The sequence below is a fragment of the Toxorhynchites rutilus genome, chromosome 1 (genome assembly GCF_029784135.1).
Source record: "Toxorhynchites rutilus septentrionalis strain SRP chromosome 1, ASM2978413v1, whole genome shotgun sequence".
NCBI classification, from domain to species: domain Eukaryota; kingdom Metazoa; phylum Arthropoda; class Insecta; order Diptera; family Culicidae; genus Toxorhynchites; species Toxorhynchites rutilus.
The window spans coordinates 164,859,372-164,884,370 of record NC_073744.1 but is presented as its reverse complement, the minus strand read 5'-3'; the positions used below and the strand labels follow the sequence as shown (position 1 = coordinate 164,884,370).

Genomic DNA, 24,999 nt, shown 5'->3' with positions numbered 1-24,999 from the left:
TCGTTCATTTACCGACAAAGTCCTTGCCAAAGACAATCAGAATTTTTTTTTAATTGATCGCATTTTTTTTATCGATTGATCGAGTTTTTTTTCGCAAATACACGCCAATATGTATCTGGGACAACTAAATATTTTGCACACAATAGACAGAGACAATTCCTTCTCTCTAGAAGGCAGACAGTACTTTGCAAGGATTTCGGAAAAAAACACCAACAAAACGCCGACGAATGATTTGAAAATTCTGTTTGTTTTTTGTTTTGTGTTTTGCATAATATCGCCGCCGTATCTGTATAATATAATTTTGTCATTTTGTTCTTGTTTTTGTTTTATTGGTTGCTACTGTCGCAAAACTTTGTTAGCGCTTAATATATGATTATTATTATAATTATTATCATACAAAAATCGAGCTCACTCACTCTCTCATCGCGATCATCGCTCGACTTAGCAAAAACTAAAAACTAGTAACAACCGAAGGTTTGCTTACGCGTTCAGATCAGGGCCTTTCCTCGTCCTTGAACCGCACAAATGATGGTTGGACATTGTTGTGGGAAGAGAGGGTGTGTGTGTGTGCTTACGATGTGATACTATGGTTGACTCTAGACGTGAGCATTACAATGAAATGTACAGAAGACGGATCGATATTGATTGTTAAGATTGTTTTTGCCGGCTTACCGCGAACAAACACCTCCGCAAAGCTGTTGCAGTCTTATGCCTTCCTCATTCGCTTAATGCACAGACCACCCACACGCGCGCATCGATTGACACAGGTTAAAACTGGATGTTTGTGTGTGTGTTTGTATATAAGTGAGAGTGTGTGTAGTGTATGTTTGTTTGTATACGTTTTATAGAGATTACACTCCGCGTCACTTTCAGACCACTGCGCTCTCTTAACCACAAGAGAATTCAATCAACTAGTTGTTCTAACATTATGGCAACTGTATTTTGTTTAGCTTTTTTTTGTTGTTTTTAGGAGCGTGAGGGAAAAACTGCACGAGGTGTGAGAGTTACCTTATATTGGACGTTATTCGATAGCCTTTTCTGGTTTCACGATTTGTATCTGATTTGTATTGTTTTTTTTGTTTGTTTTTCAAAAAAGTGTTGTTACAAAGGAGCTTACACATCTAGAAATAATATTAAAATTATCCATTACTCGACATTAGTACCCACTTGAAGGAGAAAATGTATACAAGGTTTTTGTTTTTAGTGTTTTTGTGTGTTTTTCATTGTATATATTTTACGATTATACGTCATAATTTAGGATAAATGTATAAAATTAGTATTTGGTATTTTTATCGATATATAATAATCAGATGAGTTTTACACATTTACTTGCAGTTTTTTTGTTATGCTTGTTTCGATTCCGCGTTTTTATTTCCCCCCTTACATACTAAAATGCTTTTGCGTTACTTAAATCCTTGCGCAACGAAAGAGAAAAAGTAATGGGTGGAATTCCGAGCGGGAGATTTTTTTTGAGTTGGCATCAGGGTTTGGAAATATTGAGCTTGTTAAGTAATATTGAAAATAGATTTTTATCAGTGTAACGCGTTTATTTTTCTTGTCAATGCTGCTGTCATTCATTCGACGTCAAACAAATTTACAACTGTGTTCTTTTATATTCATTCTGTGCTATCTGAGCCAAGGCGCCTAGAAGTATATCCTAAAGTGGGCCAACTTGCTAAAACCACTCTTCAGCCATCTTGGTAGTCTACTGTGTTTTGTTTGTAAACAAAACACAATACGCTAGTGCCGAAGCTCGCTCGTGATCAGTCTGTCTCTTTCACGCTACAAGTAAATAATTCCCCTTCTACTTTCTTCCGTACTGTTATACCATATACCGTTCCCCTAACCAACTTAGTGACGAAACGGCCTTACCTTAGGATATACTTCTAGGTGCCTTGATCTGAGCATTCCTTAAAGTTCGAGTCATGAGAATTCATTCTCATTTATTCATTGCCATTGAATTGTCAGGAATGTTGTGACTGTTCCATTTCAATATCCCGATAAGTGTGTGATTTTCTCATTCAGCAAGGCACTGTTCTAATTCAGTTATTTTTGAAGTTACTCCGAAATCGCAACACAAATCGGTGGTGCAAGCGGAAATGGCCTGATCTATTGACAGCAAAAGAGCAAGAGGCGCACGCACATTCACCAAAACAACTTGGGATTGCAGAGGCTTCCCAGCAAACATTAAGTCGTATGAATAACTTTAATTGGAGGCGATATACATACAACCAAGACACATTTGGATGATATATGATGCATATAACTAGCATATACACGCAAAAGTGGAGGCGATATACGTATATGTCATATTTCGTACGCATATAAAGCCGTATATAACGATATACGATGTTTTTCGGACTGATATGCGATTTGATCCGACAATGTTACCACTCAATTCAGCAAATATATGGAAAATCGTGTTTTTGCATTTTATGCGATTTTAGATATATATGATCGATATTTTGATTGATATTTTATGCGATTGTGATTTGATACGAATTTATATGTAACTTATCATGTGCAAAATTATACGATTTAATGTTTGCTGGGTTGGACGGCGAGGAAGCATTCTGAAAAATCGATCCGAGTAGCAAATTCAAACATCGTCACCCAAAGCTGGATGTTGACAATTTCATCCGTCATTCCTATAATACAGTCTAACCCGTTCGCGAAAAAAAGCTGGAATTATTCCCAATGCGGTCGTGTCTTGGACTATTTCATTTTTTTTAATACATGATCTTGCAGCTCTGTTCTTTTTTGACTTTATTTGTGTTTAATTTTCATCATAGATCAAAATATACCTATACCGTATTGACTCAAATTCCGAACACTTTATTTAAAAAAACTTAATTTATGGAACATCAATGTTATAAATAATTGAATATTGCAAACCCCGATATTTTTTAGGATATACCCTTCAGTATAACAACATTTATAGGTATACAAACAACATTGATGTTCAATTAATTTAGTTTTTGAAATGAAGTGTCCGAAATTTGAGTCAAACCGATACTTTTTCACATCGGAATTGTAGTCTTTTGATACATTTCTGACAAGTGGTATTGTAATTGCATATTCACTATGTAAATGGAAGCATTTTAACTGAGACCGAAACCTTGCTTGCTTGAACAATTTAAAAACGCCTACATTGTCGACTCCATCATACTCCGCAACGCTATCCTAATTTGTTGCCACTATTATGAATTTTCTGTCTTTCCTCATCTTCCTCAACCAATTTCACCGTTTCACCAGTGTCCGAGAACGATGTTGATATTGAATGAACTTGTATATTAGTATCAATGAATGACAAAACTAGGGATATTTCCTATTGCTCACATTCCGTGAACGCAGACCGGAACGAAAGAAAGAATGAACGAAACTGAACTGAACTCAACTGTGCGTGGCTTTCTGTGACTGTGAGGCTTGGCTTACCCAAGGCGCTTGTATAAATGTATAACAGGTGAAGCAACATCATCACTTCAATAAGAAGGGGATTACGGTTTGTGGAGCGGGAGCTGTTTGTTTCGTCATTGCTAGGATACGCCATTTTTGCATTTTCACATGCGAGAGTAGTGGATGAACTGGATGAGAATGAAATTCTACAAAATCATCTCTTCTTTTTCACATAAATTTGCGAAAGCCGAACATAGTAGGCATCGTTCGAATAAGCGTCGTGGCAGTTTCTAGAGAGCCGCCGGCAGCTGTTTGTAAACAATACCGACAGCAATTCCAATATGGCTGAAAGTGCATTTCATATAATTGTTTCACCTGGTATATATAGAGGCGCCTTGGGCTTACCCAAGGCGCTTATATAAATGGATAACAGGTGAAGCAACATCATCTGTAAACAATACCGACAACAATTTCTATATGGCTGAAAGTGCAGTTCATATGATTGTTTCACCTGGTATTACATAGGCGCCTAGGGCTAATTAAGAAACTTGGCATACTAATTTTCCGAAAATTTATCTAGACTAACATATGGAACATATATTTTTGACCATTTTTTATATAATTTTTTTTTCTCGAAAATGGTAAGTCCTAGAAAAACGTAATCTATGGAATAATTTTAGGAAAATAATTGAATTTTCAGAAAAAAAAACTGAAAAAAATCATTTTTAAAATCTAAGAGTCGATTTCCTCAAAATGGTCATCTCAGATTTTGATGAAATTGTATATAAATGGTAGATAAATATGTGCCCTACACCTCTTCCATACACTGCGACTGCGACGATATTTAAGACAAAAAAAGTTTTTCTAACAAAAACTTTTCCAATATTTTATTGAAAGTAAGTTTCTTTCTTCCTTCAGTGCAGAAAGCCAGCCCAAAATAACAAAAAATAAATAATAATAATAAAAATGTTGAATTAGTGTTTTAAAGGTCTTTATTTCAAATCAAATGTAATAAAACTTGTCATAACTGCCCAATCATAAAGCTCTAGTGCTGTTTGGGTTGTGTTTCCAAATCATCAATTCAACAATTTTACAACCATTCGATGAATTTGTGCCGTATTTTGTTGATAAAGTAGACAACCTCATAGAGCATAACTTTATTTACAAGCAGCAGTCTGCTCTGATGCGAAATTTAAAAAAAAATCTTTGACGCAAAAAGAGATAATAGTAATTTGAGTTTTTTTCAGAAAATTATTCATTCATTATTCAAAATGCTACACAGGGTTATCACGCGAAAACAATATCGGGGACACAAAAACGTCATTGCTTTATTCCTGTAGATGAAAATAAAATCGCAGCTGAAAGGTTTTCAAATTCAGTAGATGATCCCAAAATCTTCAGAATGTTAGATAAAAAGAAAAAAAATAGGAAATACATGATGATTGCATCTCTTAGAATATAAGTTGACATGAACATGGTATAAGATCAGATGAACTAAAAATGAATTTAATGTCACAAAATTTCATAAGTTGTATTACATTTGATTTGAAATAAAGACCTTTAAAACACTCATTCAACATTTTTATTATTATTATTTATTTTTTGTTATTTTGGGTTGGCTTTCTGCACTGAAGGAAGAAATAAACTTAATTTCAAGAAAATATTGAAAAAGTTTTTGTTAGAAAAACTTTTTTGTTTTAAATATGCACAATCCGCAATGTATGGAAGAGTTGTAGGGCATATATTTATCTACCATTTCATCAAAATCTGAGATGACGACGACTTTTAGTTTTTAAAAACGATTTGTTTCAGTGTAGGATTTCAAAAAATGTTTTTTTCAGTATTTTTTTTCTGAAAATTCAATTATTTTCCTAAAACTCTTCCATGGATCACTTTTTGTAGGACTTACCATTTTCGAGCAAAAAAAATATAAGAAAATTGTCAAAAATATTTGGCCCTTTCTATATGTTAGTCTAGATACATTTTTGGAAAACTAAGTATGCCAAGTTGCTTAATTAGGTAAGGTCTTCACGTCCAGAAAGTTTCATTTAGTTCTGAGAGTGTCATGCCAACATCTGGTCGAGTTGGCGCGAAATGTGTCAATGGTGTAATGATCGAATGTGGTCTGAAATTTGGCTGAAAATATTGTTGTGAAACAGATATTTCCAAGCACTGGTTGGCATTGACATTTGACACCGCACCCAAAATTTGAGATTCCCACAAATGTGATTTACTTCCCAACTAATTATGTTAAATAATTTGAAAAAATTTAACAGAAATTCATTGCGCAGGAAACCTCAGTCGACTGACAAAAAAAAAGAAACACAACACTTTAGAGCACAAAAAGCATCCTATTCTTCGATATAAACTGGAATCCGAAATCAGTGATTATCATTCATTGTATACACACATCATAACTTTCTCGCACAGATCAAGAAAAATGAAATAAAAAAAAAATAAGCAAAATAAAGCTAGTAATCATATAAAAAAATTAAAAACAACAACTACTGTGACCGCCCCTACCGCTGCGGTTTACGCTGCTGGAACCGATGCCAACGAAAGCAGCGGTGCTCTGACTACTGCGTCTGCTGCTACTGCTGCCGCCACCTCCGCCATCCCTCCCGCTGGACCTCGATCGTCGTCTCCGTCTGATGAAGATGCGCCGCAGAGACGCTACGATCGACGACAATCAGGATATCACGCAACTGTTCCGCATGCCACTGCTAACACTTCCCAGCCCGTGGTTACTTCGATGCAGCTTGAGATGACCGGTGGGTGTTTTGCACTTGAGGTTCTTCGCGTTCGAGGCGGGTGCCGTGTTGTGGTGCAGGACCGCCGTGCTGAGACACTGGGAGGACGTGAGGGCGTACGATTTTAGGTAGGATTTAACCGACGGCGGAAGCGGCAGACTGTCGATCGCGTACACGCTCGTCCTCCGGACGATCGTCCGGCAGCACAGTTCCTGCAGCGAGAGCACCTTGTTCGAGCGCCAGATCCGCTCCATCCCGTTCCGATGCAGGGCCATGCGAGCCAACTCGCAGAACGACTCGCGAATGTTGAAATCGCACAGGGGGGAAATCTCGAAGCACGCCATCTTATTCCGGGAGGCGTAAAGTTCGGCCTGTCGGGCCGCCACCTGTCGTTTGAAGGCCAGATGCAGTCGGTTACCCACGAGCACCTTGGGAACGCCCGGGGCGTGTTCCTCCACCTCCTTCAGCCAACGACTCAACCCGTCGAAGCTCCACTTGTTGGTGATGTCGTACACCAGAATGATGCCCTGTGCTCCCCGGGAATACGACCGAATGATGGTGCAAAACCGGCCCTGGCCGGATGTGTCCCATACCTGCAGTTTGACGCGTTTGCCGTCCAGCAGGATAGTTGTGGTTTTGTACGCGGCTGGAAATGGGCAATAGGAACTTGGTCAGTTTGTTATTTATGTTCTATCAGAAGCCTAGGAATGCATTTCATGATGCATATCTAGAGAGTATTATTGAAGATTTCGAATAGAGGAAGCGTATTTCTGTCCCTTGTCTTTCATTAGAAATTACATTCATCTTGGTGCGCTAGGTTTCCAAAATCCAAAAGTGTATTTTCTACGTCGCATTTGTGAATATAATCACAATAATCTAAATGTCAATAAGTTAGAATGTGATAAAATACGTTTTAATATAAATCGAGAAAATATCAGTACAACCAAACAATTCCGGCCTGACATGATCTCTGTTCTAATTCTTCTATGCATTCGTTGGTACCACCTTCCATGGCCAATCTGCTCATATCATTCCATAGAGAAAGTGTTTATCGCTATTCGCACCGTGATCTGAACGGAACAAATGACGAACAGCGGTCAAATAAAAGCGACCCACTTTCGTTGAAGGCTCGAACAAGTAAATGTGTCTTTGCCCTGCAAACTTTCGCATCATTGAGAGGCTGTGGCCACCCTATAGAATGCCGCATTACATACAGTGACTCAAACCCGTAATCGTACTCCACCATGCAGATCTCTTTTTCCTACGTTTGAAAGTCGAAAACAAGCTTTCGGAACGTTCCATTTAGATAAAGTCATAGTGCCATATGAGAGTTAAAAGGTTTGCTATCGGTTTTCAGAATAATGGTTTTTATTTCACTACAAATAGCGAATGTATTTGCTACTGCATGTAAATTGACTCAAACTCATAATCGTACGCTGGTTGGAATCTCAACTCGATGTCGAAGACGTTGGCCAATTTTCGAATTCCATCATCAGTATGGTATCATTGAAACTATCTTAAGCTGTCTTTTGCTTTATCTACGATTTTTTTGGTAAATTCGGAAGAAATATTCATCAAGTGGTTTTTAAAATCGCTATTTTCAGAAAGTTAATGGTTTCTAAATTTCCTACACAGATAACTTCCTTAGTTTTTTACTCGGATTGAGTTCGGAAGATTGTAGAGGAATATCAATATCTTTTGAGTAATTGTAATGTAACCATTTGCGAACTTTATATGCAATGAGCTCTGGATCATCGTCTTGGCAAAATTTGAATCCTCGATTCCATCCCATTCTGTTGATACTTTGCTTCATATTTTCCTTCATGATGTTCAAGAAAACATTCTGATCCAATACACCATCGATGAACATCAAATTGCTCATACATGCACCCTCATACCATCCTTCCACCACCACCATCTTTGAAATAAGGACCTGTTAGGTTTCGTAAAATTAGAATATACCTGTTGTTACATTTAGGATTTGAATCATAGCAATCAGGATAGTTACAGGGTCCGGCAATTGAAGTGCTACATTGAAACAAACAGATAAATTGATCGAAGCAAACAAAATTTATTTCAAATTTATTCAATTTTGCTTCAAAATAAATCACTTTTTAAAAATTCACTGGTACAATTCAACCTGTTCGCCCTTGAGTTTAACCACTTGCCGCAGACGATCGAGGAACGCATCGTAAGAGACCCGCAGATGCTCTTGTGGTATTTTATCCCAGGCTGTCGTCAGATGTCGCTTCAGGGCTTCCAAACTTTCATGTTTATTAGAGCAGACTTAGGCTTCCAACATACTCCAGAAAGCAAAGTCCATAGGGCTCAGGTCCGGCGAACTCGCCGGCCACTCCGAACTCGCAATGAACCCTGGAAAATGCTCTGCAATACAAAGTTGGGTTTTCTTCGCTTTGTGCGCCGGTGCCGAGTCTTACTGGAAAACCCAACCTCTGGAACCAAAATGACGACGTGCCCACGGTTCGACGACATTCTGTAGAACTAGTTCCCGATACGTATTTTGGTTGATCTTCACTCCTTCAGGGACAAAAACCAGCGGAGTCCGGCCATCACGGGTGATTCCGGCCCAAACCATCACCGATGCAGGTTTCTGACGCCTGGTCGCCGTTCTCAGCATGGGTTCGCGATCTTTCTGGCAACCAAACATTGTCGTTCTGCTTATGCTATATACGGTGAAGAGTTTCCCGTCGGTGAACACGATATTCTCCAACCTTCCTTCCGCGGCCCTCTTCAACAGCGCTTTCGCTATTTTTACCCGTTCTTGTTTTTGCCTCATCGAAAGGTCTTGAACCTTTTGGATCTTGTGAGGTTTGGTCTGTCTTTCAGGATCCGACGGAGACTTCGATCCGATATTTTGAGATCCTTCGCCAATTTAGTGGCACTACTTCGAGGATTTCTCTTAAGGCGCTTTTCGACGATCTTCACCATGGCAGGTGTCTCCACAGTAGCTTGACGTCCCCCACCATATCGTTTTTTGGTACATCCGGTCTCCAGTTGTCTTTGAACTGTACGGTGTACAAAACTTCTGCACACAGGAATAGCAGACAGCTCACGAACTATGTATATTTCTGACATTTCCCAGCTAGGAACAAGGCAATTACAGCACTACGTTTCTGTTCGATATCCATATTTGCGGATAACACTCGATCTCATAATAGCGAATTCGTTTTTAAAACTGAGTCAGTGCCAAACTGACTCTGTAATAAAAAAACGTTTTCAGTTTCACGAATGCGTTGGTTTGTTGGTGTACGTTATATAAAGGGTGTGTCACATCAAATTGCATCACGGAAAAAACACTGTAGAAATTTAATTTTTAGGAATTATATACATACATACAAGGTTCAGAAGGCTCCTAACCGCGACGAAAGGCAAAACATGGTGGGGAAGACGCGAGCCCGGAAGCTGTACACCGAAATGCTGACGAAGCCGCATTGCCTGGTAATGGACGACGAAACCTACGTTAAAGCGGACTTTCGTCAGCTGCCGGGCCTGTTGTTCTTCTCCGCAGAGGACAAATTCAGCGTTCCGGAGGAGATTCGCAAGCAGAAACTATCCAAGTTTGCCAAAAAGTACATGGTGTGGCAAGCGATCTGCTCTTGCGGAAAGCGGAGCGCCCCCTTCGTGATGACCGGCACGGTAAACGGGCAGGTTTACCTTAAGGAGTGCCTACAGAAGCGCTTACTACCACTATTGAAGCAGCACGAGGGCCCGACCATCTTCTGGCCGGATCTCGCATCGTGCCACTATTCAAAGGACGTGTTGGAGTGGTATGAAGCCAACGGGGTCACCTTCGTGCCAAAGGAAATGAACCCGCCCAACGCGCCGGAGCTTCGCCCAATAGAGAAATATTGGGCGATTATGAAGCAGGCCCTCCGGAAGAACCCAAAAGTTGTCAAATCGGAGGCGGACTTCAAGAGATAATGGATTTCTGTTCAAAAAAAACTACAACCTGACGTTGTACAGAACCTTATGGACGGGGTAAAGAGGAAGGTGCGAGCATACGGGCTTGGGCTCGAAGTATGAATAAAAAGAAAATGCCAAAAGTTGTTTAATAGTTTTTATTTTACTGTCTAAAATTTTCAAAAGGATCGGTCTACTGGGCGAATTTCTACAGCGTTTTTTCCGTGATGCAATTTGATGTGACACACCCTTTAGTCTGATTTGTTTATATTTACGACGGCAAATGTACAGTGTCGACGTCTGGTGGTGATATTAGTGCTTGGGAGGTAAATTGTTCTCCATCAGATCAGAAGGGCCAAGTGCAGTGTAAACATATAAAAGTTTGAATGAAAATTTGTACTTCATATTGTAGTTCTGACACTCACTTAACCATTTGTCGATGCATTTCCTGTTTGTTCCACAAATAATTACTATTATAATATAAAATCATCATTAGACACAGTTTTCGTTCAATATGTTTCTGCGATATCGGAAAAATCCTCTTATTTAATCACATAAAATAAATATTCGATACGTTAAAGTAAATTTGCATTCATAATTTTGATTTTGAAATTTATTCCACCTGAATATCCATCATTATTTCCACCTCCCTATGAAAGCACACGTAGCTTAATGCCGTCTACTCGAATATACTCTTCAAAATCAGAATCCGAATTGGATTACGCTTCCAATAATACAAAAGCAAAAGCAGCAGGTTTTCCATTTTCATAGTCTTTATTTTTAGATTTTCCAAAATAATATTCGGAACTTGACAGTTCAGTATAGTTGTATTGGTCAACCCGAGTGCCAACCCGTGAAACATCTCAGTGCGAAACTAACAGTTTTCGGGGCGAACTAGTGCGACACTGAGTGCGAAACTGAGTGAATAAAAAAACGTTTTGACAGCAGTTAGTGTGGCACTGGGGTTGAAACTGAACAAAAACGAATTCGCTATAAGTAACACATACATCCACTTGCAGCTAAGACACAATGTAAACAAACTGACGAGGGGTCGTCAAATACAATTTTCTGTGCAACGTAATAATTACTGTTGAAGTAATGTAGCAGTTCAATTGCCGGACCCTGTATTTATACCTTTACCATGTTTGTCGTCCTCAACAACCGTTGTCATGAAAAGTTTGTTATACATGTCGTTATACACTCGATTATATATAGTCGACCATTTTTCTCAACAATTATTTTCAAATCCTATAAATAATCGAATCTCAAGAAAACAATTTTTTCGTTAATGTATGAATGTCAAACATTAATAGAAAAATAGCTTTTTTATGATTCGATGATGTATTGGATCCGAAAATTAACGTTGAATGTGAAACTGCGATTATATATAATCGAGTCCGACCTGTATTATTAAACATGGGAAAACTATTCACTTGGCCCTGGACCGTGGAAGAAGGCACGCGCGATTCCGTTTTTTCCCACATTAGGAAGTTTCCAGAACCGGTCACCCAATCGATGAAATCGAATAAAATTGGAGTTTGTTCTTAGAAAGAAAAAGTTATAGAATAAATTATAAATGCAAAGTAACCTGACAAAACATTGGTGCCGTGGACCAGGAATACGGGTGGTGACAATTTTCGCTGAGAATGATTTGGATTCCGAGAGAGCAGGAAATTTCCGTTTGCTGCTGAAAACACTCGTGGAAAAATCGTTTCAATTCCCAATACAGGATATCAAGTTCCCATTCCCATATCCCAATCGACCAGGGATTTTGAGGTTATCATAAATTAACAAGCTGTTAAATATTTGTACAAGGCCTATTCATTGGTAGGCACAGGTCAGTGTCTTTCCAATCTTTTCGCGTCCAACAAGAGGTGCTTTCTGGGTCTTTCCGGTTTTTTTTCAGTTATTCGTGCCAACATGTCGGAGAAGAAGATTCAACAAAAGGAGCTCATGCATGTAATCGATTCCATTCAAAGAATCGAAGATTTCCTGGCTAACTACAATGCAGATCGAAACATAAACGAAGTTGCGATACGTATGATTTATTGGATTTATTGCTGGAAAATTTCGAGAAGATTCGATGAAACCGAAGAATTTTTTGCGTCTAATTTTGATATCAGAGCAATGTTGGAAGAACAATTTTTTCTTGTAAAAAGTGGTCTGGTTTCCAAAATCCATCCCTGTAATCCAATTCATATACAATCCCCAACATCGGTGACTCATAACTCTGGTGTGAAACTCTCAACAATAGTACTTCCGCATTTCGATGGTGATCTGAATGAGTGGCTTACTTTTCACGATTCGTTTACCTTTCTCATTCATACATCAGGAGATTCCACACATTCAGAAGTTCCAGTATTTACGATCTGCTCTGAAGGCTGAAGCTTTGAGAATCACAGAATCTTTGACCATAACATCCGACAATTATCCAGTAGCATGGGAAGCGTTGTTGAATAGATATGCAAACAAATATATACTAATGAAGAAACATTTGCAATCACTGATAACTCTTTCTAAACTTGCCATCAAGTCCGTACTGATGATAAGAGATATAGTGGATTAATTCCAACGCCACGTCAAAATACTAAACCAATTAGGTGAACCTGCGGATCAATGGAGCAGCTTGCTGGTGCAACTACTCAGCAGCCGAATTGATGAATTAACCTTGAAGGAATGAGAGGATTATGTATCTGGAGAAGAAGAACCATCCTATGACAATTTTATTAAATATTTATCAAGAAAAATACGCACGCTCGGATCGTTATCAATAACCTCTCAAGGCGTACAACCATCGTCGCAAGTCAAACAAGTTAATCTGAAGTAAAACTCAACATCTACCAATTTACGGGTGAATAATTATGTATCGACCGATTATAATTTACCAGAGTGCTTTGCTTATAGTCAGCGTCATTTTTTAGTCAAATGTCCCACTTTCGAGAAGATGCAGTTGAAGGATCGTCTCAACCTGGTGAACTAGAAAAAAATTTGCAGCAATTGTTTTAGGAATGATCATTTTGCTAGAAAATGTCAATCAAAATTCAGTTGCAGAATTTGTCAGAAACGACATCAAAGTATGCTACATCCTGGTTTCGAATCGCAAGCGGTCTCCCGAATTACACCTTCCACAAATTCCAACGTGACAAGTTTCAACAATGATTTCAACGTTATGACAGCAAATTCCATCCAATCAACCAATCCCAAAGTGACACATTCTGGTGCTAATGTACTGCTCTCAACAGTCGTACTAATTATCCAAGACGATTACGGCAAAGAACATTTCACTCGGGCACTGTTGGACTAGGGTTCGCAATGAAACTTAATGAGCGATCAACTTTGTCGGAGACCGCGACTAGGTAGGAATCGGACAAATCAACCTGTTTTCGGTATCGGAGCGTCCCCAACAGAAACCCTTGGAAGCGTATACACCGAAATAATTTCAAGATATAGCAATTTCTCTATTCCCATGGAGTTTTTAGTACTCAGGCAAATCACCACAAATTTACCTACCCATACTATAGCAACAACCCAGTGGAGAATCCCTGAGAATATCTTCCTGGCAGATCCCAAATTTAATATATCCAAAGGAATTGAGCTTATTCTCGGAGCTGAATATTTCTTCTCGTTCCTAAAAGGTGGCCGGATACAAATCGGCAATCCTTCGCCCGTTTTAATTGAAAGCATGTTCGGGTGGTTTGCTATTGGAACGGTAATGATTAATCCTATTACCACCTGCAAAACGCATTGTTTCTCAACGTTTGAATCTATTGACCGTAATTTGGAGAAATTCTGGCAAATTGAAATCCCCCAACGATGAATTTTGTGAACAATTTTTCCGCGATACAACAAAAGATGTCACTGGTAGATATACGGTCAAATATCCAAAGAAAGGTTATGAAGCGGTTGTCCGCTAACTGGACGGATGGCACAGCCCAGTTAACGAATTCTGCTCCGTAACTGGGCTGACTTTTCAAACGTCAAAAAACATCGAGGGGAACGTCAGTGATGCACTCAAAAAATATTGATTGAAAAATATGGAAGCGCATTACTGAAAGAAATAATTAGTAAATATAACGAACTTTTTGAAAAATGCAACCAATCTAGTCATTTTCTACCGTGCTAATTACTGATTTAGTCTACAAGGAGAAATTGTTAAACATATATGTCAAGCAGCACCATGATTCGAAATATTAGGCTGTCAAAAAAGTCCTGCGGTATTTTTTTGAATTTTCATTTGTTCATAAAATTAGTTACAATCATCTGTTTTAAGTCAAATATGCGCCGTTTTGTTCGATGACTTGTTCCCAACGAGATGCCAACTTCATAATACCCCTGTTATAGAAGCTCGTTTCCTTATTGGCAAAAAACTCGGATAGCCAATTTTCACAGGCCTCTTTTGTGGCTAACTTCTGACTACCTAGCTCGTTCGCCATGGACAAAAACAGGTGGTAGTCACTTGGTGCAAGGTCCGGACTATACGACGGATGCAAAAGAACCTCCCATCCGAGCTCCCGGAGCTTCTGGCGCGTCACCAAAGAAATGTGTGGCCTGGCGTTGTCCTGATGGAAGACAATGCGGCCTCTGTTTATCAAAGATGGCCTCTTCTTCATGAGTGCCACCTTCAAGCGGTCCAGTTGTTGGCAGTACAGATCCGAATTGAGCGTTTGGCCATAGGAAAGCAGCTCATAATAGATTATTCCTTGACAATCCCACCAAACACACAGCAGAACCTTCCTGGCCGTTAATGAGGGCTTGGCCACCGTCTGAGCCGCTTCAGCCGGCTTCGACCACGACCGTTTGCGCTTCACGTTGTCGTAAGTGACCCACTTTTCATCGCCAGCCACCATCCGCTTCAGAAACGGGTCGATTTTGTTGCGATTCAGCAGCGATTCACATGCGTCGATACGGTCAAAGATGTTTTTTGCGTCAACGTGTGTGGCACCCATACATCGAGCTTTGTGAATCCAAGCTTCTTCAAATGGTTAATAACGGTTTGATGACTTATCCCCAGCTCTTGGCCGATGCTATGGCTGCTACTATGCCGGTCTTTCTCGGCTAATTCAGCGATTTTGTCGCAATTTTCGATGACAGGCCTTCCGGAGCGTGGCGCTACTTCGACGACCTCTACACCAGAACGAAAACGTTGAAACCATCGTTGTGCGGTGGAAATGGAAACTGTATCGGGTCCATAAACTGCACAAATTTTATTGGCAGCTTGAGATGCATTTTTGCCTTTGTCATAGTAGTACTGTAAAATATGTCGGATTTTCTCTTTATTTTGCTCCATATTTGCGACACTATAACTCACGAACGACTTAACCAAACAAAACACTGTCAAGGACTATATTATAGCGCGATTCCTACAATTTCATAAGTTTATGAATTTTAATTGCAATCGCAAAAAAGACTAACAAACATTAAATGTCCGCTTGCAAATCTGGCAACTCAGTCTGGAAGTTTGCGCTTCACGTTGTCGTAAGTGACCCACTTTTCATCGCCAGCCACCATCCGCTTCAGAAACGGGTCGATTTCCAACTTTCCAACTTTCCAACAAGCTATAGTATGACTCGATACAATGAATACAACTAGAACCACGCGCTTACAACGACACCTCGCGGAAATACAGCAGAACTTTTTTGACAGCCTAATATTATACCAAAACTCTTACCTCCGTATTGCCTTATGGCAACAATAAAAATTGGCCTCAGAATAAATTTCGAAAAACGAAAATGAGAGAATAAATCTATATAATTAAAAATGTAAGGCAAAATCTGTTGGTAGGCGGAAAACTCGAAGAAGGGATGGTCCGATTTTAGCCTTCTTTATTTTGTTGTATTCGTCTCTTCCCGTAGATCAATATAGTGGAGAAAAAAAATCGGAAATTCCTTCAGGATTCGGAAAATTCGGAAAATTGAATTCCCACATGTTCAAAAATTACATCATAATAAGCGTTGTTAGTCCATTCGATGTTTGCGCTATCGAAATTTATCTTTGTTCGTAAGTGTAAATGGATTTTCAGGCGAAATAACGCATTTCCATATCTTATATCTATAAATAAAAATGGAAGGCCAAATGTGTTGGTAAGCGCAAAACCCGAGGAAGGAATGGTTCAATTTGAGTCATCTATATTTCGTTGTATTCGTCTCTTCCCGTAGATCAATATAGTGGAGAGAAAAATCGGAAAATTCGGAAAATTGAATTCCCATATGTTCTATAATTAGCTAAGCGTTGTTAGTCCATTTGATGTTGGCGCTAACGACATTGATTTTTGTTCGAAAGTGGAAAAGGATTTTCAGACGGAATACCGCATTCCTATATCTTCTATCTATATAAACAAAAATGGAAGGCCAAATGTGTTGGTGTGCCCTAAACCCGGGGAAGGAATGGTCCGATTTGAGCTGTCTTTATTTCGTAATATTCTCTGTATCAAACATGTATTCCATGCAACGGAAAAACATGTTATTTCCAAATGCTTGAAGAATTTTGAACGAGAATTGTGTCTGAAAATAATTTTATATTATAAGGACGAATTTTTGTAGAAGTACTAGACAATTTATAGTAAAAGGAAATTGTGAAGGGTCAAAGGGTAATCAATCAATGAAGAGTTCAGTGATTGGACTCACTAACGTTCACTTAGTAAGAAACCGTGGATATTTGAAAGTATTCAAATCAAAAAATCTATTTTGGACGGTACGAAGTTCGTCGGGTCAGCTAGTTTATAATAAAAATAGAATAGAGTTATTCATACAAATGATGTTTTTCCCGCACCACAATATTTTTAGCCTACTACACTTTTTCTAAGTGGTTGTTTCTGTTGCAGTTATTTACTGCTGCGATTTATTTCGGTCACGCGAACAAAGGATACATTGTGTACATTTTAAATCGCATAAAACGCGAAAACCACTATTCTATTCATCACTACAGATTTAGTCTTAATTCGGTGTAACAAACATCGGTTTTATAATATACACTATCGTAAAATCGATCTATACGAAATAATTTATGCATATCAGGCTGATGCAGTTTGTAATTCGCATTAACATATTAATTAAATCAATGCAGTACTGCGTAAAAATTGTATTACCCCAGCAAACATGAAATCGTATAACATTTGCATATGCTAGGTCGCATATAAATTCGTATCAAATAACAATCGTATAGAATATCAATCAAAGGATGCATCATGTATATCCGAAATCGTATAAAATGTCAAAACACGATTTCCTATATCATTGCTGGAGTCGTATATTGGCATAACGATCATCCTAGTATCGCGATATGCAGTGTTATATACGCACATTCTGTTCAGTTTATATAGCATTGTCGAGTCAAATCGCATATCAGTGTAAAAAGAATCGTATATCGGTATAAACGTTATGTTTTGTATGCGTATAAAATATGGCATATACCTATATCTTCTCCACTTTTGCGTGTATATGCCAGTTATATGCATCATATATCATACGATGCATATGATGTATGTGTATCGCCCCTAATTATGGCTATTCATACGATTTAATGTTTGCTGGGACATGCTGTGGGAAATCGTTCTACAGTAAATCATATTAGATCCTAATTGATGCCATATTACATCATATTAGGAAGTTGACATATGTGTATCGCAGGCCGCTCGGTGACCTATCGTATGCACGAGACTGTCCTACAGGCTTACGAGATTGTGCTCCGCCTTGAGTTCCACCATTCGACGAGCGCATCACATGCAGCCTTTATGCGTGCTATCGTATCTCTCTCACGCAAGCCACTTGGTACCGTATCATCATATACCCCTCTTACGCAGGCTGCAAGACTGCGCTCCACCTTGCTTCCAACATCTGTGACCACATTGGATGCATCCATCATGATCTCGTTCGTACGGAACCACCAAAGCACAGATGAGTAAAAACTTTTACAACGTCCTGATACATCATTTATATCCCATAAATATTCTTATTCATACAAATGACGATTCTTGAGGCACAGTTGACGCAAATATTTTTCGCCACTTGTTTTTTTTTCTATGTCTGTAATAAATCGTATATTTGAATAACAATATTTATTTATTTGTGTATGTCGTTATCTGGCAAGTATGTATATGCCAGTTACTCCTAGGTGCGTCATATACCACCCAAAATATTGGATAAATGAAAAAGAAATTGGATGAATGATGGTTATACGATTTAATGTTTGCTGGGTTCTTCAATAAGTCTTCAGCTGGCCCACTTCATCTGTTGCACAAATATTGTGCCAGCGAAATTCTTCCAATTCTTGTACTAATCAAACACTCTATACGGCACCGGATACAAAATACCAGCGCAGATATGCATTACCAACCAGCCAATCATTCAGCAGCAAAATACTTCGAGCGTGAAAGTGAACCCATCTGCATATTGTGTCAGCATAAACAAGTGCCCAAGTTCGAAAAGTCTAGGACCACAAAGCTCATTTGCACCAAGTTCCGATTTTCTAATTTCCAAATTAATCCATTACATTTTGTATGTTGAAATCTTATTTGATGGAAATAGATGACAAAACATAACCTGTTTTGTCATTATTGCAAGAACTGAACATACAATAACAATACAAAAGCAACCCGTTATTGATAAATCCATAGTTTTCGAAGGGTCAGAAGAGCAGTCAGACCAAACTATTGCCGATAAATTCAACAGTTGTTCCTTCAATAGTGTTCTGCTGATCAACCAAAGTATTGACTTGGTCAGTGAACCTGACGAAATAATACAGCCGATTAATATCAATTGTAGACTAGATTGTTTTTCACCCATCACTTTTGCTGAGTTAAGATATATTTGTTTTTCATTGCAAAAATCGGCTGGTATCGATAATGTCAACGCAAAAGTGATACAAGATTGCTTTCATGTCATTGGACACGATCTACTGGACCTAATAAATGAATCTCTACGAACTGGGCACGTGCCAACGGTTTGGAAGGAATCCCTTGTGATTCCGATCCCCAAAGTTAATGGGACGGATAAAGCCGAAGAGTACCGCCCTATTAACATGTTGCACATATTAGAAAAAATGTTAGAACTTGTTATGAAGGTCCAGCTGATGCATTTTGTAGATAACAACAATTTGCTAATACCGGAACAGTCGGGATATCGAGAGGGACACTCTTGTGAAACCGCTCTGAATCTGGTGTTAGCAAAATGGAAAGAGAATATCGAGGCGAAAGAGACTATATTTGCGGTATTTCTGGATCTTAAACGCGCTTTTGAAACAATTTCTAGGCCCTTATTGTTACAAACATTGGAGCGCAATGGAATTGTAGGAATGTCGTACAAATGGTTCGAAAGCTATTTGTGCGACAGGACTCAAAAGACTCGTTTTAATGATTCTTTTTCCGATCCCATCGGCAACTCACTCGGGGTGCCGCAGGGAAGTGTCTTAGGGCCCATTTTGTTTATTTTATATATAAATATGATCTGCGACGGGTTTTACGATATTGTGACATTAATTTGTTCGCGGATGATACTGTCCATACTGTTCATCGCAGCTAAGAATATAAAAGAAACCGAGGAACACATAAACGAAGATTTGCATTCTCTGGCTCAGTGGCTTAAATTCAAACAATTGAAATTGAATGTTGGCAAAACAAAATACATGCTAATTTCTTCAGCAAACTCCAGTATTGACGTAAATTTTGAAATAGATGGTGAGACATTAGAACGCGTGAATGAAATCGAATACATAGGAGTTATCATTGATGACAATTTAACATTCAAGTCTCACATTAATAATGTCATCAAGAAGTACGGCGTTTTGTGTCGTTTGAAAAAAGAACTGAAGGTGAACAGTAAAATTAAATTGTATAAAGCATTGATCTCACCGCACATAGACTTTTGCTCGTCGATCCTATTCCTTGCAAACAATACACAATTAACGAGATTGCAGCGTTTACAAAATAAAATTATGCGTTTGATTTTAAGATGTAGTAGATACACTTCCTCTAATTTGATGTTGGACGCGCTACAGTGGCTATCTGTGAAGCAAAGAATTTACTATTTGACAATGGTGTTCATCTTTAAAATTTTAAACGGTATGCTGCCTCGATATTTGTGTGATCGAATTGAAAGAGGAAGTGATGTTCATAGATACAATACTAGAAACGCGGATGATGCAAGAACACCTAACTTTATATTCAGTAGGTCGCAGAACTCGTTGCTATACAAAGGAATACATTTTTTCAATTCGATGCCCAGGGAAATAAAACGAGCGGCAACAATGGCAGAGTTTAAGCGAATGTGTATTTCTCACGTTAAATCTGTTTCATAAACAGGGGTTCGAAAATTTTTTGTAAATTAATTTTTTTATGTTTATTAATTATTGAAATTTTAAAAAAAATTACAGGTATCTCAAACTGCCATGTTCGTACTGATGATGATGATGATGTTTTTTTTTATTGTATTGTAGATTATGAAAAAAAAAAGAAAAACGAGCGTTGTCTGCGAAAGTTTGAGACTCGCGCGCGTTCGGTGGGCCTGGACTAATGTTAATAATGAACACTGGCAGTAAACTGACACACAATGAAATTTTATGTAGGGTCTGAAGTGGAAACTGGAATTGGGATAGCTCATTTAGAATTGTCGTAAACTATCTTTCACCAGATGGTGGTATCGATTATTTCTGATTGTAGCAGATCTCTTTTATGTTCTAAGTTGAAACTTTTGGATATTGGGTTCAATTCCCAATCAGTCAAGGATCTTCCCGGGTTGGAAATTTTGTTGACATGCCTTGGAAAAAACTTTGGGCCTGAAGTTGAGACTATGACTAGGGTAAATGATCTTGGTTTGTCCAATTTGGGGTGTTTTTACGCCATTAGTAAATGCAAATCGATTTTTCTTCATGAAAATCACACATAATCGATACGAGTTTGGGTTTGCTGAAAAGCCCCAAGTCTCTAGTTGCTAATACTACCATAAAGTGATGAAATTATTCAAATTTTTATGGTTTTTAACGATTTTCCTTAAAGAAGAATTATGATCATGGTTTGACCACCTCTGATCATGGTTTGCCCAAAAAAATGATCATGGTTTGTCCGGTTTTAGAAATCTCCATTTTTGAATCAAAACATTCGAATTCACAATTAGATGTTGCATTTATCATTGCTTGAGTTTACTGTCATCATATTGATTCATTCATAATTTAGGCTTTCTTCAGAATATTGCCTTTTCTTGGGCATTTTAGAAGTGTTCACCTCAACACAATCAACACAGAAAAACCATACTTCTGCTATGCGCGAAGCACACCATAAACAAACATAAACAAACTGCAGCGCGCCAAGCGGTTGCCATAGAAATCATGGGGACAAAACAACATTATTGAATTGGACAACTCATGATCAGAATTGAGTTCATCAAAATGCGTTAATTTAATGGTTTAGCTATGTAAATCCGATACAAATGGGGAGCAAGCATGATGTTTACAATATTTATAAGTGTTGTAATCCAGAAAAGGTCTGAATACGTGCCAAATAATCATCTGGTGATCGATTAAAAGTTAGCTCGTATGAGGGGCGCATTGACACAAATAGAAGGTGTATTTTATAATCCTTTAAAACATGTGATTTCGTAAAAATATACTACCAAACTACTATAAATCATGTAAAAGGCAATTTCATTTATATGTTTCGAAACATTCGAAGGCCTTATTTGACCCAGGAGCGCTGAATTAGAGCATTCAAAAAAGTGGGCAAACCATGATCATATTTTCGACGGGATAAACCAAGATCATTTACCCTATGTCAATGTCAATATGGATAGGAACATTGTTTGTTTTTTCGCAGTTTAAGCCTATTTTTAATGTTCTATTGATATATATTTATGCCTGCAACAGAGCCAATTCGCTTTGTTTTTGTTTTTATAATACTGGCTTCTTGATATGTTTGAAAATAAATATTATCTATAAGATAAATCGTCCTGCTCAAACCTTTGTAGGGGTATGAGGCGGGCCATCATCATCATAAATTGGACGTTGGTCCGAAGTCCCGAAAGCTGGATCGATGTTGAGCCGATATTCTGCTATATATGTTGAAATTTGTATTTACCATTTACTCACGTAGAATGTACGAATAGTTAGTACGGTAGAAAATGACTATCGAATTGGCACTAGTCAGAATAAAATTTGGTATTCAAATATGTACTAATTATTTCTCTCAGTGTATTGATGATTATAGATCTGTGATGCATTGGAGTACCCCTCACCAATGTTGTTGTTTATGTTATATTTGACGTTTAACTAATTTTTAACTGGGCTATAGCCCAGTTAACAAGCGCCCACCTCAAAAGCAGCCCAGTTAAAAATCTCCCAGTTAGTGAACAAGTACTGTAGTGCAAAGTATCTTGATAAAATTCTAATGAATTTTATCACTTCCATCTTTTGCTCACATTCTGAGCATCCGACTCACCGCTACCGCTGCAGAATGGGCTCTCCGATGTGCAATCGTCCAGCCCGGAAAGAATCTCCTGCTTCCCGACGTCACTGTCCCCCACCAGGAGCACCTTCAGCAGATAGTCATACTCTTTGTTGGTCATCTCGCCTGAAATGCCTCACTGCTGCTGCCTCGGAGCAAACCAAGTCACTCGTTCTTGCTCAATCGCGAACCTAAAATATGCATCACACATCTCATCAGTATGTTATCCCCAACCCAATTGCTGTTGGTGAAATGCACACCTGGTGCACACAAAACCTTACCTCTTCGTATTCGGTCAACCGCTGACCACTGGTAGCCATAGAGGCGCGCAGGATTGTCGCTGCCCGAGCTTCGAAGCTAGTGCCGTTTTACAGTTCCAAAATATCAGCAACCCCAAATAATATCCTGCCCTGTGGCGAAAAATGAAACAAGCACGCAATTACCACCTAATCAGCAGAAAAGGCCGCACCACACATACGCGCCCACACACACACACACACACACGCACCTACACAGGTGTATGCGCCTTTAATCAAGTGAGAGAGAGGAATGCTTGTGAATAAATTAAAATGCAAGGTCGCAGGAATTATATTACGTCGGCTTCCCGACTAGTTGTCATAAATAAGCAAACAGCCAGCGAAAGACAGAGCAGCACCGCTGCTGTTTTGCATTTGTAGACGGAGCAAAGAAAGAACGAAATAAAGCGCAAGACGAATCTGGCTCCGCGGAGACGTTTCGCTGGAAGGGTGGATGTGTGGGCGGATAAAGGGTCCCCCAGAAGAAGATTCTCACCTCCAAGACCCGAGATACGAGCCTGCAAATTGCGAAATACGCAATTTGGTAATACACGGTGGGTTCTTTCAGTTTTTTTTTTCTGTCCGTTTGCTTTGAAAAGGTTTCACCTCGGCTAGACAAACTCCACTCTGCGAAGCAGCAGCAAGAAAGTTGTTTTGCGGTTATAGATCTTATTCCAGCAGAGGATATTTACATTCACTCGATTATAAAACATGCGTTTTCACAACTGTGGTACGATATAACACAAAAATTATAATAATTTGAACTTTTTACTTTCGCCCAAAGCTGCTACTTTCGAAGGACTTGAAGTCTGTGTTTTTTTTTATTTTTCTCCGTCGCACACTGAAATCGCGATTGTCCGTTCGTTTACAGTTGATGTCATATCTGTCATTCGCCCGACGGGGGTCGAATGGCAAGGTACTCTAGTAAGGTGAAACGTTATGTCAAAATGTTTATAAGGTAAGAGGTGTTGCCATTCGAACACTTTGTTGGCTTTTTTTGCTTTTTTTTTTGTCTTTATTCAAGATGTATATATATATAATATACCAGGTGAAGCAATCAGCCGTATGGCACCCGCCATGTTTTTGGTGCCAACATCTCAAACGTCAGAAGTTTTTGTTTTCTTCAACACAGCGATCCGCGTTGACGGCAGTGAGCTTCGTTTACTAGTTTAGGGGAGCGTTAAAGAATAGCTGATTTTCAGTCGGAATGAACGTTTTCAAAATTAAAATTATGAATGAAAATTAGCTTTTCCATATCAAATTAGTATTCTGTTTAAATGAAAACATTTTTGTTTGCAGGTGGGGAAAAATTCTCATACGAAAATTGTTTATGAAGACAATTTTATATTATAAAGAAAAAAATCAGCAACAATGTTGGAATTGTATGACCATATGGTTGAATGAAAGTCAGAAATACGTGTTTCTAATAATTAAACAACATAATGTGTTTCAAATTTTAAAATTAGAGATTTTAATAGAGATTACACTAACGATTTTGGGACCCAAATTATGGCTCTAACTTGAAGTCGCCACCAGACGTCGACGTCATCGCGAATTACCAATTTACCACCATCTGACATATCGTGATGTCGATGATGAACTTTTGCAGCAGAGGGATAGTGAGATAGGCGGTGACGGTAGGTAGAGTGAGATAGCTATAATCGTGTCATACACCTGGAAGCAATCATACGAAATGTCCTTTCAGTCATATTGGAATTGCTGTTGGTATTGTTTACAAACAGACTGTCGCCGACTATGTTATCAAATGTTATCACCCATAGAATATGCAGATTCGCGATGCTTTATAATTGAGTTCGGAGCCCAAGCTTGCTTTTAGTTTGTGAATTATCGGTTTTGTTTTGTTGTTGCGGTCTGCAAAGAAAAGCGTTATTTTGAAAACCTTACCGAGAATGGTAGCAATGTATCGTTGTGATTCGATACGGCGAATCTTATGGAACCCGAAATATCTACTGTGGCTCGTGGCTCGATATCAATCTTAGCAATGAGAGTGAACTGTTTAATCAATTTTTTTTTCTCTATTATAGTGACTTTCAACACATTTCGGCTGGTTCGTCACTTATAATTCCATTTTTGGAAGAATGTCGGAAGTGAGAATTGACTCGTGATCTGTGCGTGGGAGGTATGGATGTTACCACTACGCCAGATCGCCTCCCAAAATGAGAACGCGCTCCTCTGAACGTCCTATTTC

General features: G+C 38.7%; 1 protein-coding gene across 3 annotated transcripts; it reads right to left on the bottom strand.

The window, feature by feature from the left end:
- Positions 1-228: 228 nt before the first annotated feature.
- Positions 229-23,704, bottom strand: LOC129774284 (ras-related protein Rab-40C). Of its 3 annotated transcripts, none has more exons than XM_055778004.1 (5): positions 23,483-23,686; positions 23,287-23,417; positions 22,776-22,904; positions 22,489-22,685; positions 229-6,792 (listed from the first exon to the last, which is right to left on the bottom strand). In XM_055778004.1, the coding sequence occupies exons 4-5, from the start codon at positions 22,613-22,615 to the stop codon at positions 6,086-6,088; spliced, it is 834 nt and encodes a 277-aa protein (XP_055633979.1). In that variant the 5' UTR covers positions 22,616-22,685; positions 22,776-22,904; positions 23,287-23,417; positions 23,483-23,686; the 3' UTR covers positions 229-6,085. The 3 variants fall into 3 exon arrangements, with proteins under 3 accessions (XP_055633979.1, XP_055633983.1, XP_055633987.1); XM_055778008.1 differs by having other exon boundaries at positions 23,563-23,585; XM_055778012.1 differs by lacking the exon at positions 23,287-23,417 and having other exon boundaries at positions 23,563-23,704.
- Positions 23,705-24,999: the final 1,295 nt, after the last annotated feature.

Coding starts and splice junctions, on each gene's coding strand:
- LOC129774284 (XM_055778012.1), bottom strand. CDS start 22,615: ATGACCAACAAAGAGTATGACTATCTGCTGAAGGTGCTCCTGGTGGGG. Junction 6,793..22,488: donor CCCATTCTGCAGCGGTAGCG/GTGAGTCGGATG, acceptor GCCCATTTCCAG/CCGCGTACAAAACCACAACT.